Source organism: Pelobates fuscus, chromosome 1 (assembly GCF_036172605.1).
Source record: "Pelobates fuscus isolate aPelFus1 chromosome 1, aPelFus1.pri, whole genome shotgun sequence".
Taxonomy (NCBI): domain Eukaryota; kingdom Metazoa; phylum Chordata; class Amphibia; order Anura; family Pelobatidae; genus Pelobates; species Pelobates fuscus.
Genome location: NC_086317.1, coordinates 173,220,748 through 173,235,498, shown reverse-complemented (window position 1 = coordinate 173,235,498; position 14,751 = coordinate 173,220,748). Strand labels below are relative to the sequence as shown.

Genomic DNA, 14,751 nt, shown 5'->3' with positions numbered 1-14,751 from the left:
AAATACAAAAATGGAAATCAAATTTCTCAACCCATGGAGGTCTGGATTTGGAGTCACACCCAAAATTAAAGTGGAAAAACACACTACAAGCTTTGATGTAATGTCCTTACATCAAACAAGTCAAAATGAGGCTCAGTAGTGTGTGTGGCCTCCACGTGCCTGTATGATCTCCCTACAACGCCTGTGCATGCTCCTGATAAGGTGGCAGATGGTCTCCTGAGGGATCTCCTCCCAGACCTGGACTAAAGCATCTGCCAACTCCAGGACAGTCTGTGGTGCAACGTGACATTGGTGGATAGAGCGAGACATGATGTCCCAGATGTGCTCAAGTGGATTCAGGTCTCGGGAATGGGCAGGCCAGTCCACAGCATCAATGCCTTTGTCTTGCAGGAACTGCTGACACACTCCAGCCACATGAGGTCTAGCATTGCCTTGCATTAGGAGGAACCCAGGGCCAACCACACCAGCATATGGTCTCACAAGGGGTCTGAGGATCTCATCTTGGTACCTAATGGCAGTCAGGCTACCTCTGGCGAGCACATGGAGGGCTGTGCGGCCCCCCAAAGAAATGCCACCCACATCATTACTGACCCACTGCCAAACTGGTCATGCTGGTGGATGTTGCAGGCAGCAGAATGTTCTCCACGGCGTCTCCAGACTCTGTCACGTCTATCACATGTGCTCAGTAGGAACATGCTTTCATCTGTGAATAGCACATGGCACCAGTGGCAAATGCCAAACATCCTGCACAGTGTTGGGCTGTAAGCACAACCCCCACCTGTGGACGTCGGGCCCTCATGGAGTCTGTTTCTGACCATTTGAGCAGACACATGCACATTTGTGGCCTGTTTGAGGTCATTTTGCAAGGCTCTGGCAGTACTCCTCCTGTTCCTCCTTGCACAAAGGCAGAGGTAGCGGTCCTGCTGCTGGGTTGTTGCCCTCCTACGGCCTCTTCCACGTCTGATGTACTGGCCTGTCTCCTGGTAGCGCCTCCATGCTCTGGACACTACGCTGACAGACACAGCAAACCTTCTTGCCACAGCTCGCATTCACGTGCCATCCTAGATGAGCTGCACTACCTGAGCCACTTGTGTGGGTTGTAGACACAGTCTCATGCTACCACTAGTGTGAAAGCACCACCAGCATTCAAAAGTGACCAAAACATCAGCCAGGAAGCATAAGAACTGAGAAGTGGTCTGTGGTTACCACCTGCAGAACCACTCCGTTATTGGGGGTGTCTTGCCAATTGCCTATAATTTCCACCTGTTGTCTATCCCATTTGCACAACAGCATGTGCAATTGATTGTCACTCAGTGTTGCTTCCTAAGTGGACAGTTTGATTTCACAGAAGTGTGACGGACTTGGAGTTACATTGTGTTGTTTAAGTGTTCCCCTTATTTTTTTGAGCAATATCTATATCCATCCATATCTTTCTATCTATATATTTATCAATGAGCGGCGGGTGGGGGCCCTAAAAGACAATGGAGGGGACCTATATTCCCCCCCTACAGCCCCTACCCATGAGTGGCGGGTGGGAGCCCTAAAAGAAAAAGGGGAGGGTGGGGGAGACCTACTGTCCACCCTTGAGTGGCAGGTGGGGGCCCTGGAATACAATGGGGGGACCTATTGTCCTCCCACTCATCGACGAGTAGGGGCTAAATGTAAAAATACCGCCCCCCCCCTCCCCAGAGGGGGGTGACTAGGGGTCCCCAAGCCCCTAGTCAATTCCCACAATAATAGTGAAGGCAGGGCTGGATTAACATAGGGGCTGATGGAGTTGCAACTCTAGGTCCATTGATTTAAAAACTCTACTCTACTCTTAGGGTCGCCACCTGGACGGTATTTATTTGAGGCTGCCTGGCCGGTGCCAATATTGCAGTAATAACGGCAAAACAAATGCTGGTATATTTACAGTATAAACAGAGATTACACTGCAATACCAGCAGCGCCCAGTAGGGGTCGCTGTGTGTGTGTGGAGGGAGGCAGGGTTAGGAAGTTACAGCATATACCTGCATCTCTCTACTCACTGATCCGCGGGTGGGCAGCTACACAGTACAGAGAATCCAGACAGCAGCTCACAACCTGCAGCTCAGGGAAGTGAGGGATGAGGTAAAGGCTGCAGGGAGACATGGGGACACAGACACTAGAGGACACTGTGAGACCACTGGTGACGCTGAGACACAGGGACAGACACACATGGGGACACAATGTCCCCATGTCTTCCAGTGTCCCCACGGGCAACATGGGGACACGGGAGCAATCCATATATGCAGCAGAATCAAACAAAGTAGTTTTTTGGTGATTTTACTGAATTTTCTCTTATGTCACTCCTTGTGATTTACATCATGTGATGTCACGCATACATAATTAGTCATACAAATTAGTAAGGCCTGTATTTTTTTCCAAGAAAGTGGGCAACCCTAACTACTCTTCACATATTCTTGTTTAAGTATGGAAACTTAAGAGGGATATATGGAAACAAAACTGGTGTGGACTAGCTGAAATTACATTAGTTAAGGTAATGCTGACTTTGGTCTCTCTAACACTGTGGCATGTTCCCTTTCTTCTACATTCACCTTCCTGTCTCAGACTGTACATTGTTTGCCTGCTAGTAAGAAGGTAAGGAGACAAGTAAACACATGAATGCTAGGGGATAGTCCTTAGAAAGCATGGAGCGAGTGCATCATTAGACGCATTTATGACAAGCTCAGGATGCTGTTGGCCAGCATGCATGATTGGCAGGCAGCCTGACATGCATTCATGCCAGGCTAGCCTTCCAATTCTTTGGGCAGACACGCCTCCTTTTTGGGCATGTTCGTCCCTTTCAGGAGTTCTGGTTACATGATCCGCGTCAGTGGCCCACCCTTTTTTTTTTTTTATTCTTTATTTGTTCACTCTGCAAGCAAGTAATACAATAAGTGGGCTTCCGCCCTATCATTGAAGCAGACATAATATAGTATTCACATTGGCTTCGGTAAGAAAAATGCAGAGTGAGGATTTTTGTTTTGGTAACAGGACAGTACAACTGATAAAGTACAACAATAACATCCCTCTGGGGTACATCTGTTAAACTCAATACTGGGGCATTCTAATGCTGTTGGGCTAATTGTGCCCGAGGGGCGCCACCCCCTCCAGGATTAAACTCTTAGTGTTAACTCTATTGTGGATGCAAGGGGGGGGGGGGGGGGGAATGAGTGTAAGTGAGCCAGTTTAAGGTGGGACATTCCAGGCTTGTGGCCGCATGGTTTTTGTCCCTAGCGCATGTAACATTAAATTATGGAGAGCTATAAGTGGGGGTGTATATCCACCCACTCTGACACAGGTAGGTTCGACTAGTACGAAATATATAATAAGATTAACTGAGAAACATAAATAGGTAGACAAAATAACATTAGAAACGTGTTTGCTTATGCATTAGTTGTGGTGGTGGAAAGTGTGGCAGTCCTCTGGAAGGACAGGTGTCTGTTCCAGCTTAGGTTAGTCCGGCAGCCTTATCCAGTAGTTGTTGTCGTCGTTGTGGCCTCGGGATGAACTCCGCTACTGTGGAAGGATCCAGATGAGACAGGTTGGTCGAGGTCGCTTCCTTTGTGGCTGAGAGGCCCAGCTAGCCCAAAAGAGTGCTTAGTTCTTGCGAGCTCCTTGCCCGGTGTGTAGTCCCTTGATATGTTATGGTGATTAGCCTAGATCCCCCCCAGCGATAGGGGATATTCTTGGTGCGCAGATGTTGCAGTTGGGGTTGGAGCGATTTGCGTCATGAGAGAGTATTCCTTGTTAAGTCAGGGAACAAGGAGATTTGGGAGCTCAAATATTAACAGGGATTTCCCCCGGGCCGCTGCCAGCAGAGTAACCTTGTCCTGAAGAGACTGGAACCGTACTATAAGGTCCGCGGTGGCCGTGGGTGGTGCTGCTGCGGGTTTCGGCAAACGGAAAAGTCCGTCCAGGTTTATATTTTTGGCCTGCTTAGGCTGTAACAGCGTAGCCAGTAGGCGCCTAATGTAGTGTGGGAGGTCAGGTAATCCGACGGTTTCAGGCACCCCTCTAACCTTATTATGTTTCCTCCTGTTATCCTCTAAGGCTTCCACTTTTTTTTCCACTCAGCTGTGCTGAGTTGCAGCTTTTGGAGGTCAGAGACCTTTTGTTCCAAGGTGCTTAGTCGGGTGTCCCGAGTATTTGCTGTGGTCTCGAGAAGGTCAAGCCTCGTGGTTGCGCTCGCAATGGCGTCCTTAAAGCAGGCTGTCCTTAGCTAAGTTCTGCCTAAGTTCGGCGAACATACTCTTTAGGAGGTCTACAGTGACGGGATCACCCGGCGGAGGCGGTTTGGTCGTTCGCCCCACAGGTCTGTTCAGGGAAGATCCCTCTCCCGTGTCGGTATAGCCGTCGTCAGAGGAGTCCAAGAATCCTTCCCCCAGCGCCATTTTCTCCCATGCGGCTCTCTGAGAGTTCCGCAGGAGTTCGGCGATGTCATGGCTTGCAGGAGCTTTGGGTTTCCGCCCTGGGTTTTTTGTTTTTCCTGCCCATCTTGATGTCTGCGATGTGCAGTGTAAGTTGTGGGTAGGTAAGTGCCCAATTTCCACCAAAAAGTCAGTTATTTTGCCTGTTATGGCACAGAGCCTTCTGAGGTGCGTCTGCTCAGTTCGGTAGCTGGCTCCGCCCCCCCAGTGGCCCACCCTTTTACACCACCCATTGACTTCCTGCTTCACTGAACAATGCTGTTAGGGGGTATGGATTTACTTGAAAGATGAAAGCATGAATTAGAGAGAGATTAGCATATTTTAAGAGAATCTGAGTTTTCTTATAGCTGCATCCTATGAGTTTCCCTTAAGCAACATCTCCACCAGATACATAACGCTTGGGAGGTCTGACTGTTTTAGTGTTTTTGGTCGATAAGATTCTGCACTTAGGCCCCTCATAATTTTCAGCACCCGGCTCACTGGGCTCTTAATTTGGCCTTGAGTGAGGGGGGAGACAATAAAATTACATACCTGTAAAAAAATAAAAATAACTTTCCATTTGATGTCTTTTTTCTAAAACCTTTTTTCAGCCCCAAAAAAGGCCAAATAAAAATCCATAATACCCATCTAACATAAAAAATAAACTAAAAACCAGATGCTCCAAAAAATAATCCATCTTCACCCAGCGAGGGCACTGCGCAGACCGTGCACCAAACGGCGGGGAAAGTCTTGTAAAGCCTTCGGACACCCTGCAATTTGACTCAGAGCGCTCTGATTGGTTGGTTTAAAGGACCACTATAGTGCCAGGAAAACAAACTTTTTCCTGGCACTATAGTGTTAATAGGTCCCCCCCCACCCTCATGGCCCCCTCCCACCAGGCTCTAGGGGGAGGAAGGGGTTAAACACTTACCTTTCTCCAGCGCCGTGCTCCCTCAGCGCTGGGGACTCCTCCCTCTTCCACCGAATGCGCATGCGCGGAAAGAGCCGCGTGCGCAGTCAGTCAATAGGATTCTCAATGCTTTCGTATGGACGCTGGCGTCTTCTTACTGCGAAAATCACAGAGAAGTGCCTATAGCGGCTGCATTAACCCTAATGTAAACATAGTTTCTCTGAAACTGCTATGTTTACAGCAGGAAGGGTTAACCCTAGATGGACCTGGCACCCAGACCACTTAATTGAGCTGAAGTGGTCTGGGTGCCTATAGTGGTCCTTTAAGCCAAACAATAAAAGTGCCCTGATCGGTAAATTTCAGCCTTGCAAGTTACCGATCACGCAAGGCTCAAGATGTACCTATCAGAGCACTCTTATTGGTTGGCTTAGAATCCAACCAAAGTTCTCCGAGTCATTTTACACAGCGTGGGAAAGTTCTTTGGAATTTTCCCACGTGGTGTAAAATGACTCCGAGCACTCTGATTGGTTGGATTCCAAGCCAACACATGAGAGTGCTCTGATAGGCAAGGCTCAAAATGTACCCACCACAGCACTCTTATTGGTTGGCTTAAACCAACCAGAGCGCTCTGAGTCAAATTGCAGGGCGTGGGAAGGCTTTATAAGCCTTTCCACGCCTTGCGGAGCTTTTTTAAGGCTGAAAAAAAAAGGTTTTAGAAAAAAGACATCAAATGGCAAGTTATTTTTTTACAGGTAGTTTTATGGTCTCCGCCCTCACTATTTTTAGGGTGAGGGGGGTAGTTAGGGCTTTATTTAATTTTTTTTTTGGGTGGGGGTGATTTAGGGCCACCACCCGCCGCTCATGATTGGGGGCCAGGGGCAGGCAGCTCACCGTTTAGTAGACATACCCCTACTCGTGGCATAGCAAGTAGGGGCATTCAGGAGATTTCAATCTCCCTTATGCTAATATGGGGGTGAGTGACTGTGGACATGGGGAGCTAAGGAAGTACAGCACAGCAACCCTTAAGCTTCTATTTTTACATATTACAAGGAGGGAGCTGTGCGCCGGTAGCTCCCTCCTTGTAATGAATTGAACGAACACCGGTGGGGGTGTGTTTGTTTGTTTGTCTGAAATTTCTATTCATTCCTTTCTAGTGTGGGCAGATGACATGTCCCACAGGGACTTCGAAATGAAGATTTAAAAATAGGTAATATGGGGGCAATTAGATGTAGTGGAGTTGGGAGGGGGGGTAAAAAAAACAAACCAAAAAACTGGATTCGGCCAGAACAGTGCCACTTTAAGATCATTTAGGTCAGAAGATTATGTTCAAAAGGGAAGAAATGTTGTTGACACTTTGCACGGTTAGGCAAGACTGGTAGTGGATACTTTCCACAACAATATTTTTTTTACAACCGATCATTCATTCCAACTTTGAGAATAAATAGGTAGACAAAATAACATTAGAAACGTGTTTGCTTATGCATTAGTTGTGGTGGTGGAAAGTGTGGCAGTCCTCTGGAAGGACAGGTGTCTGTTCCAAATAACATGAAGAAAATAAATTTAAAAATAAATAAATAAAAAATGCGTCTCTTAAAATAAACAAATAACTTTATGAATAACAACTAAGGCAAATTATATCTAGATGATAATCCGTTCACAACTATTTACTTTTTGGAACATTTACTTTTAGTTAAAAATTGTTGAAGCATCCATCTTACCAGCAAACTTAGTTGTGTTTTCTGCAGCTGTATCTATGTTAATTGCTTTAAACACTGCATATTTATCAGTGGAAGATGCACTTTCCGTTGTTGTTCCAGACACTGGTATAAGAGGTTGCGCACTAAAAGAAAACAAAAAATAAAAGACAAAAAATTATATATTTTGTCGAGATATTAATTGATTTTAGAACATGCATGTTGTGGCATCAGACTATATGTGGGTCTCAAAGTACTGTGCAATGTGAAATTTAGTGCCGAAGACTACATATTGATAAAAAAAGGCCAGCAGCATTTCAGTTCCTTAACAAGCTCACATTATATCATTGTATATCATCTTGTCATTATGTCATGACAAGGTGTGTGTAATAAACGCACACATACACACACACACACACACACACACACACACAGAAAAAGACTATGCTTTCTGTATGCAAATTAATTCTATACCGAACAACTCCATCTGTCTGAATAAGCTACAGGTCCTTTTGCATTAAGATTATGATTTCATTAAGTAATATCAGTGGGGAAAAAAAGGTTCCTTCGAGGGTTCTATTAATGAGAATTGGTTTTAATCTGTTGATATGACAATATTAACTGTATGACATAATTAATTTGAAAGCGTCCACTCGGCAGCCAATAAGCAATATATTGCAAGAGATTAATCAGAGTTAGATAGGTGACGAACAGAAAGGAAAGTGCACAGATACAAAGAGCTAGAGTGCTGCTTCAAACAGGGAAATGTAATTCAGTCCAGAAGCCCTGGTAAGCTAATTTAAAAGGAAGCATGTGGGTAGGTTTGGATAAGGAATAAAATGTAAATCAGAAGATTAGAGTCTTAGATTATAAAACAACTTGAAGAATAGGGGCTTATTCTTTTAATAAACTGCTACACAGGAGGTAGATTTTAGAAAATAGGAATTGAAAAAAAAATAGGAAAGTGGTAAAGGACAAGAAACAGATCAAAGTTACACAGTTCCTCTCACGTTGTTACATGTAAAAGTACGGTGATCTGAGGAGTTATTACTGGTGTTATCACCATTTACATTTATGAATGGCTTAGACACAATCCATGTTTTACACTCTGAAGCCCTCCTAGAATATTTATGGAGATCTCTGCAGAGCCTTACACTGTGAACATAAATAATTTAACCTTAAATTAGGTTATCACCTTCCTCCTTTTATTAGCCTCCATAGTACTATATAAAACCAAAAAGTATTTTACTTACAGCCAAATTATCAATGAACACCCGAATAAATTATTAACACTTGAGTGACAAAGATGATAAATACAGTATGAATACACAAATACTTGTGGCATAGATTCCTTTATCCTATGCGTAACACAGACAATCCAACGTCAAACACTATAGCTTATTATAGCGGTTATGGTGCTAACCTTTTGTTTCTGGTCAAGCTATTTAACCCCTTACGGACAGAGGCAATTGTTATAGTTCTGAAACAAAACAAACCCTAGAATTTAAGCAATATATCTGTTCAACCACAATTTACTTCTTTCATGCACCCACACATATACCATTTGTTCAATAGAAAAAGGGCTTTTATTTCACAAAAATGTATATATGGACCACAATTTAATATGAATTAAATGTAAGAAAGAAAGAAAGAAAAAAAAAAAAAAGACTATAAAGATTTTTTTTTTTCCAGCTTCTGCATGACATTTTAAATGTGAATGTCTCCATACTGTTAGCTTTTACTGCAATAAAATACACATATGTGTATGCTGTAATGCCCCCCCCCCCCCCCCCCCAGCTTACAGCCAATCACGGCACACCATTTGCAAAAGTAAACCAGGGGATTCAAAATGGGAGATGCAGTGTACACATGGTCAGCCATAGAGAATTATTGTACCTAATGATTCTCTATAGCAGAATCTTAGGTACATTGTGGATGCACGCCTTCAGGATGACACAACCGGAGGAGGTAATTATATTTATTAAAAAAAAAAATTTCTTCCCTTTTGATTAGGGGCATCCGTGCTGTAGCATTAGAATACAAAAATATTAATGTTCCTTTAAAGGATAGTATGTATAGTATAGTAGATCCATGCTTGTAGATAATAGATGTTCAAACAGTTCTGAGGAACTATTAAACACACACACAGATTGGATTAGCCGTATTAGTCCAGTAGACAAGATGCCAAAATACCAGAGTAGTGCAGTATGCAAGAATACCTTTTTTATTTGACTAACAATATTTCAAGAAGAAGCTTTTGAGAATTTTCCTCTCTTCCTCAGGTATTACTTCAGAGCTGAGGAGGAGAGGAAAACTCTCTCTCCAGTAGCACAGCTAAACATAACATGGGAACCTGTTTGCACCTTGGACAGTGCCCACCACGCACTGATTCCATTAGCAACACCTTCTCGTCATTGTAGCCGTGCACAGAGTATTTGTTTTGTTACAGACGGACCCCGTCACTCTCTGCAACAATCGGTATCGGAAGTCGTGTACTGTAACATCCTAACCACTTTAGGCTCTCACTAGGGGGATATATCTCTCCACGAGCATTGCTAATCTTTATACGGGAATCTGTTTGCATTTTGGACAGTGACTGACATACTGATCCTACTAGCAACACTTCCCGATATTTTAGCCTTGAGTTGATTACATTACTGTAGGTCTGAGCACTACATATACCTCTGTACAGGCGGATTCTGTGACCATTTGCCGACTTTGATAGGCGGTGGTTTACGGGTTAATCTAGACCTGGTGTGCTCTCATCTGATTTGCGAGCAATAATTATATCTCCATACAGGCGGCTACTGTCACCATTTATAGACCTTGGTGTACGGAGCGCCCTAGCCTTGGAGTGCTCTTAACCTCAGATTTTCTATACTGACTGGAGAGTTCCAAACTTTAGGATGTCGTTACCAGACATGTGTGTTTTTTGTTAAATTCTCACCACTAATATAACCTGGTGCTAGTTTCTCCTTCCTTAACATTAGTGTTAGGTAGTGGTATTTAATTGATATTATTTTACTTAGGTGCCTCGCACCTCATTGTCTCCTATCTCCCCCTTCCCCCCTTGTACATAGCTCAGTTTATGTTACTTAATAAAGATATGACTTTTCAACAGTTTTTTCATCAACATATGGTGTATATTCTTATACACTACAGGACAGACTCCGTTCTCTTCTTGTTTTCCTCTTTGTAAGATTATGTTCATCCAATAAAAAGCTATCATTGCATACTACAATACTCTGGTATTTTGGCATCTTATATATACATTGCAATCCAATTGTGTATGTATTTATTATTCAGCACTTGTCAGCAGTCCCCCATCATTGAAATAAATATATATTCATAAAATGTAGAATTTTCCCCCTGAATGTAATGTTTCATCGATTCTAATGCGCATTAAAATTTTGGAAAATTTAAATTCTAAAAAAGGTACGCATTAGATTCGAGTAAATACGGTATTTATTGACAAGTGCCCGTTCACTGTTGATCAAGTCATGTGATCACGATTACATGGCACAAAAGGGTTGCGCCCCCTCTCCCCCCCCCCCTCCCCTTTCGCACAAGGCAAGTGTGTGGGCCATACCATACTGCCCTATGGCGTTAAGTGGTTTAACAAAGAAAGACAAACTGTATTTAAAGAAAAACACATGATTCTTGAGGCACCCAAATACCACCCCCTAGCTTAAAACTCAGATAACACAGATGCTTCTTTTACGCATTAACTGTCCACAGCTGTCCAAATGTGGATGGCAGTAAGCTGAAAGCACTAAGCCAAATAGGATACCCTTTTCAACTACTTGAAAACATTCTGACTAAAAATAGGGGGTTGGCACCAAAAAACTCCATAACATTAATCAATTGTGGCTATGGTGCTTAAGTAATTATTTTGACCCTACAATTATTAACAGGATCTCTGGGTTTAAAATATGTAGTGCAACGGGTTTAAACAATTATGCTCATAAGTTCTGGTATTCAAAGTACCCGCATTTTGTTATATTAAAACAGACAGTTTATGTATTCTTACATAATTTCCACGTCACAACAAAACTAAAAAAATAATTAATGGTATATCCCAAATAATCCAGACAATCTTCAATAATTTCACACATTCTTAGCCACCGTTGAAAAGTAAGCTACAATCATAGTCACCCATTAATTACATCTTACCACTTTTACCTACAACTCCTAGTGTCCCATTAGTTAGTCCATCCCATTTACTAGAGGTGAATGGCCCATGTCACTTTGGAACAGTAAAAAGAGTCTTTACCTTAGGACTGTGGTTTCCATCAAGTTCTCAAAGCGCACCAACAGTCCAGGTTTTGTCACTTTATCAAGAATAGCAGTACCGTGAAAAGCCTAAATCCGATATGTTGGCATGCTTTGAGGACTGTGCACCTATACTATATACCTCACTAGAACTTCACTTTCATAAGAGAAAGCAGGACACTAACAAACACTACAACACCCACTAAGTTAGCTTCAAATTTTAGACCAAATTAGCTCAACTTTTCTAAGGTAGTTGTGTTTACATTGTGTACTCAATGTTTTTGAGTACTTTGATCTTAAAGAGCCAGTTAGGGCACCATAACAACTTCATTAAAGTCCCTGGCTCACCTTTAAGAGTTAAATCATACACAAATGGTGTATCCATAAAGTATGTGCCCCAGCACCAGATCCCGGTGCACCATTGTCCTTCAGAATTCTGAAATTCTATAGAACAGTAGGAGCGGGCAGCATCAAGCAGAGGTTCCACTGGTTGTTTAAGAGAAGTCAGCTGATGCTCCAAGCCATTCAACAGCTCCCTATTCATAAAAAGAATATGTACTTTTCTTACGAATGGGGAGCTACTTATTTCCAGAGCCTTCCGTTATCTGGTATTTCAAAAAGTGGAAGGTGGCAGTGAGAGCTGGTGTTGGGGTACAGACTTTGGGGTCAAACCGTTCGTGAACAGTTTAGCCTCTAAAAGGTAAGCCAGCATCAGCGACCAACAGGCACCGTAACAACTTAATTTCAATTATGTTTTTATGGTGCCCAAACTAGTCTTTCAAATTCCAAATTAACTTTGAATTCCCACTTTATGAAATAAAATGAATTTCTCCATTAGCCATCTCTCTCTCTTTCTCAATTTGATTTCCTCTTATCCATGCTCTCCTTTAGCTTCTCTCTTACTAAACAATGTATACATACACAAAAACGAATATTCGAAATACCGGAATTCCATATCATATCAGACCTATAGCTGAAACATTAGGTAAGTTTGTGTGCATTGCAATAACACTGCATACCTTATGCCAACTTGAGAAGAGGTCGGTTTTAAAGATGTATCACTTTGGAACTCTGAGAAGGAAACATCAATGGGTCCAGATTTAGAGGCATCTTGAAAATCCTGAAAGTCATCATCTTCAGTTTTAACGCTCTATACAGTGAATAAATAGAAGAATTATAATGAACAAATTTACAACATAAATGTAAAAAAAAAAAAAAAAAAATCCAACTGGATATGCTTGACACCTCAATGCCAACCGACAATTATTTCCTTTATGATATACTGTAGTAATAAAACACAAAAGCAAAAATAGAGCCAACTGAAAGGTACACTTTAGAGAACGGGGGGTAACCCCAAATGTAACATAACAAGAGAACAAGAAGTGTACCTGCATGTAATGAGTAATTACTCAAAACAATATTGGTTCAGAGAAAAGTATTTCAATCTATACAGAATTTTGCTGTAAAACAAAGCATTATACTGATAGATGATAACATCAAAAATAAATAAATGTTATTAAACCTAAGTAGTACTAAAAAAAAAAAAAACGTGCTAGTGTACAAAAGTGCAAACCTAAAATAGGTGCTACAACTAAAACCCAAAATAAGTGTACAGATATTAAAAGAAAAGAGTATCAGCCAGTATATATCTCTATTAATGGTATTTGGAAGAAATCACCAGAATATTGATGAGACTAACAATCAATCCCCAGGTCACTTGGTAGATATGAGATCTGAAAAGCTAAATATTGGCAATATATATATACCAGTACTATAAGATATATAATAAGTACTATGTAGTCTGGAAGGTGTAAACACCGAGATATATATGCAGGGAAAAGAAAACACAGCTCCCAGTGAAGGAAAGATAGTAACGGTCAAAAAATATATATTAGCAACAGTGTAACCAGAGCATAAGATGAATATAGGTCTGATGCTTGCAGTAGATAAGTAAATGGTATATCAAAGATATGTCAAATGTTCACTGGGATAAAACTACAAGTGAAGCAGATACTAGAACTGTATTGATCCAGTGTCTTAGTGAGCAACTGTCACTCGTTCAACTAATGCTTGATACCGGAATACAAAGATAAACCATAAATGAAACAGTGTATCACTAAGTATAGTACTGCACAGTTCTAAAACGCTAAGCTAGTGCTAGAGCTGCCCCTGTGCCTTCGAGGGCACCAATTGTACCGCTCAAAACTGAAAGTAAATGTACAGAAATTAACCGTTCGTGTGACGGTGAGACTCTAAATAGAACGGCTGTAATTGCTGTCACATAACTAAAATTAATGCGATGCTGTGCAGTTCCAACAAGTTACTAAGACTGGAGTTATGCTGTGACTGTGCCTTCGAGGGCACCTATTGCTAGTCCCACTGGCCTAGATACAAGATTGTACGATAGAAAATATATAAATAAATCAGTAGCTTAATCTCTAAATAAGTGTGCTTAACTTCCGATTAGCACACTAAAAACCTCTAATGTTTAAGGTAGATTAGGAATTATTAAAGATTAGTAGCATGGTCGCAGATGAATGTACTGCACTCTAAATCATAGGAGAAGTACACTGACACACTGACGAGCACGTGTTGCCCGACCTGCCTTGTCAGAGGGGAACCGGTCGGTACACTGCGTCTGGTTTAAATCTAAGAGAAAGTGTTCCTATTGGTTAAAAAAGACCATTCCTGATTGGTGAATGCTCATTACATGTATTATGACGAGATCAACGTTGTTTCAAGGGGAGGGAACTCTATCTGGTGAGTTGATTAACCCCTTCCACGATAGGTTCTTCATACTTTTGTTAGTATACAAAATTGCAATATAAGGAAAGGAAAGAGATTATTATTTGAAACTTAATTCTGTCTTTAGAGTAGGATCGCTCTACACAATGTAAAGCTGCACTAATTATAATCAAAGTAAGTGTAATCATAGAGGGAGAGAAAAAAAGAGACTAATAAATAGGGATATAAAATATCCAATTGTAATGATAGAGGCAGAACTACCACAGGGATATAGTGTACTGAATTACTTTGCTATATATATACACACACACACACACACACACACAGATAAAGAACGGCCAGGTAATGGACATTTGGTTAATAGATATATTACTGCTAAATGAAATCTAGCTGCCTTTATAAGTTAATCCATTATGGACTGACCCTAAAAAAAATGATGGTAAATTAAATATATATACAAGAGAATATTAAGTCCCTGTGCAGTTGCGATGATTGTGATCAAAATGAATATAAAAGAAAAGAGATTAGTGAAATGGAATATAAGATACCCAAATATGATAACAGGCCTCTCACAGGGATGTAAAGTTCTTAATCACTTTAGAGTATATGTATATGTAGATAGAGGGTGGCCAGGTGAGAAGACATTTAGTTTAAACATATGCTGCTACTAAGTAGAATCTAACTGTCATAGTAGTTAATC

The 14,751-nt window shown here is 41.6% G+C and overlaps 1 protein-coding gene across 6 annotated transcripts in view; it reads right to left on the bottom strand.

The window, feature by feature from the left end:
- The window catches only part of SYNRG (synergin gamma), a 159,248-nt gene that overhangs the window by 76,038 nt on the left and 68,459 nt on the right, over positions 1-14,751 (bottom strand). For all 6 annotated transcript variants that reach the window (XM_063452757.1, XM_063452768.1, XM_063452779.1 and 3 more), the window contains 2 exons: positions 12,326-12,456; positions 7,059-7,180 (listed from right to left, as the gene is read on the bottom strand). In XM_063452757.1, coding sequence (XP_063308827.1) covers positions 7,059-7,180; positions 12,326-12,456 — 253 coding nt within the window. The remainder of the gene's footprint in view (positions 1-7,058; positions 7,181-12,325; positions 12,457-14,751) is intronic.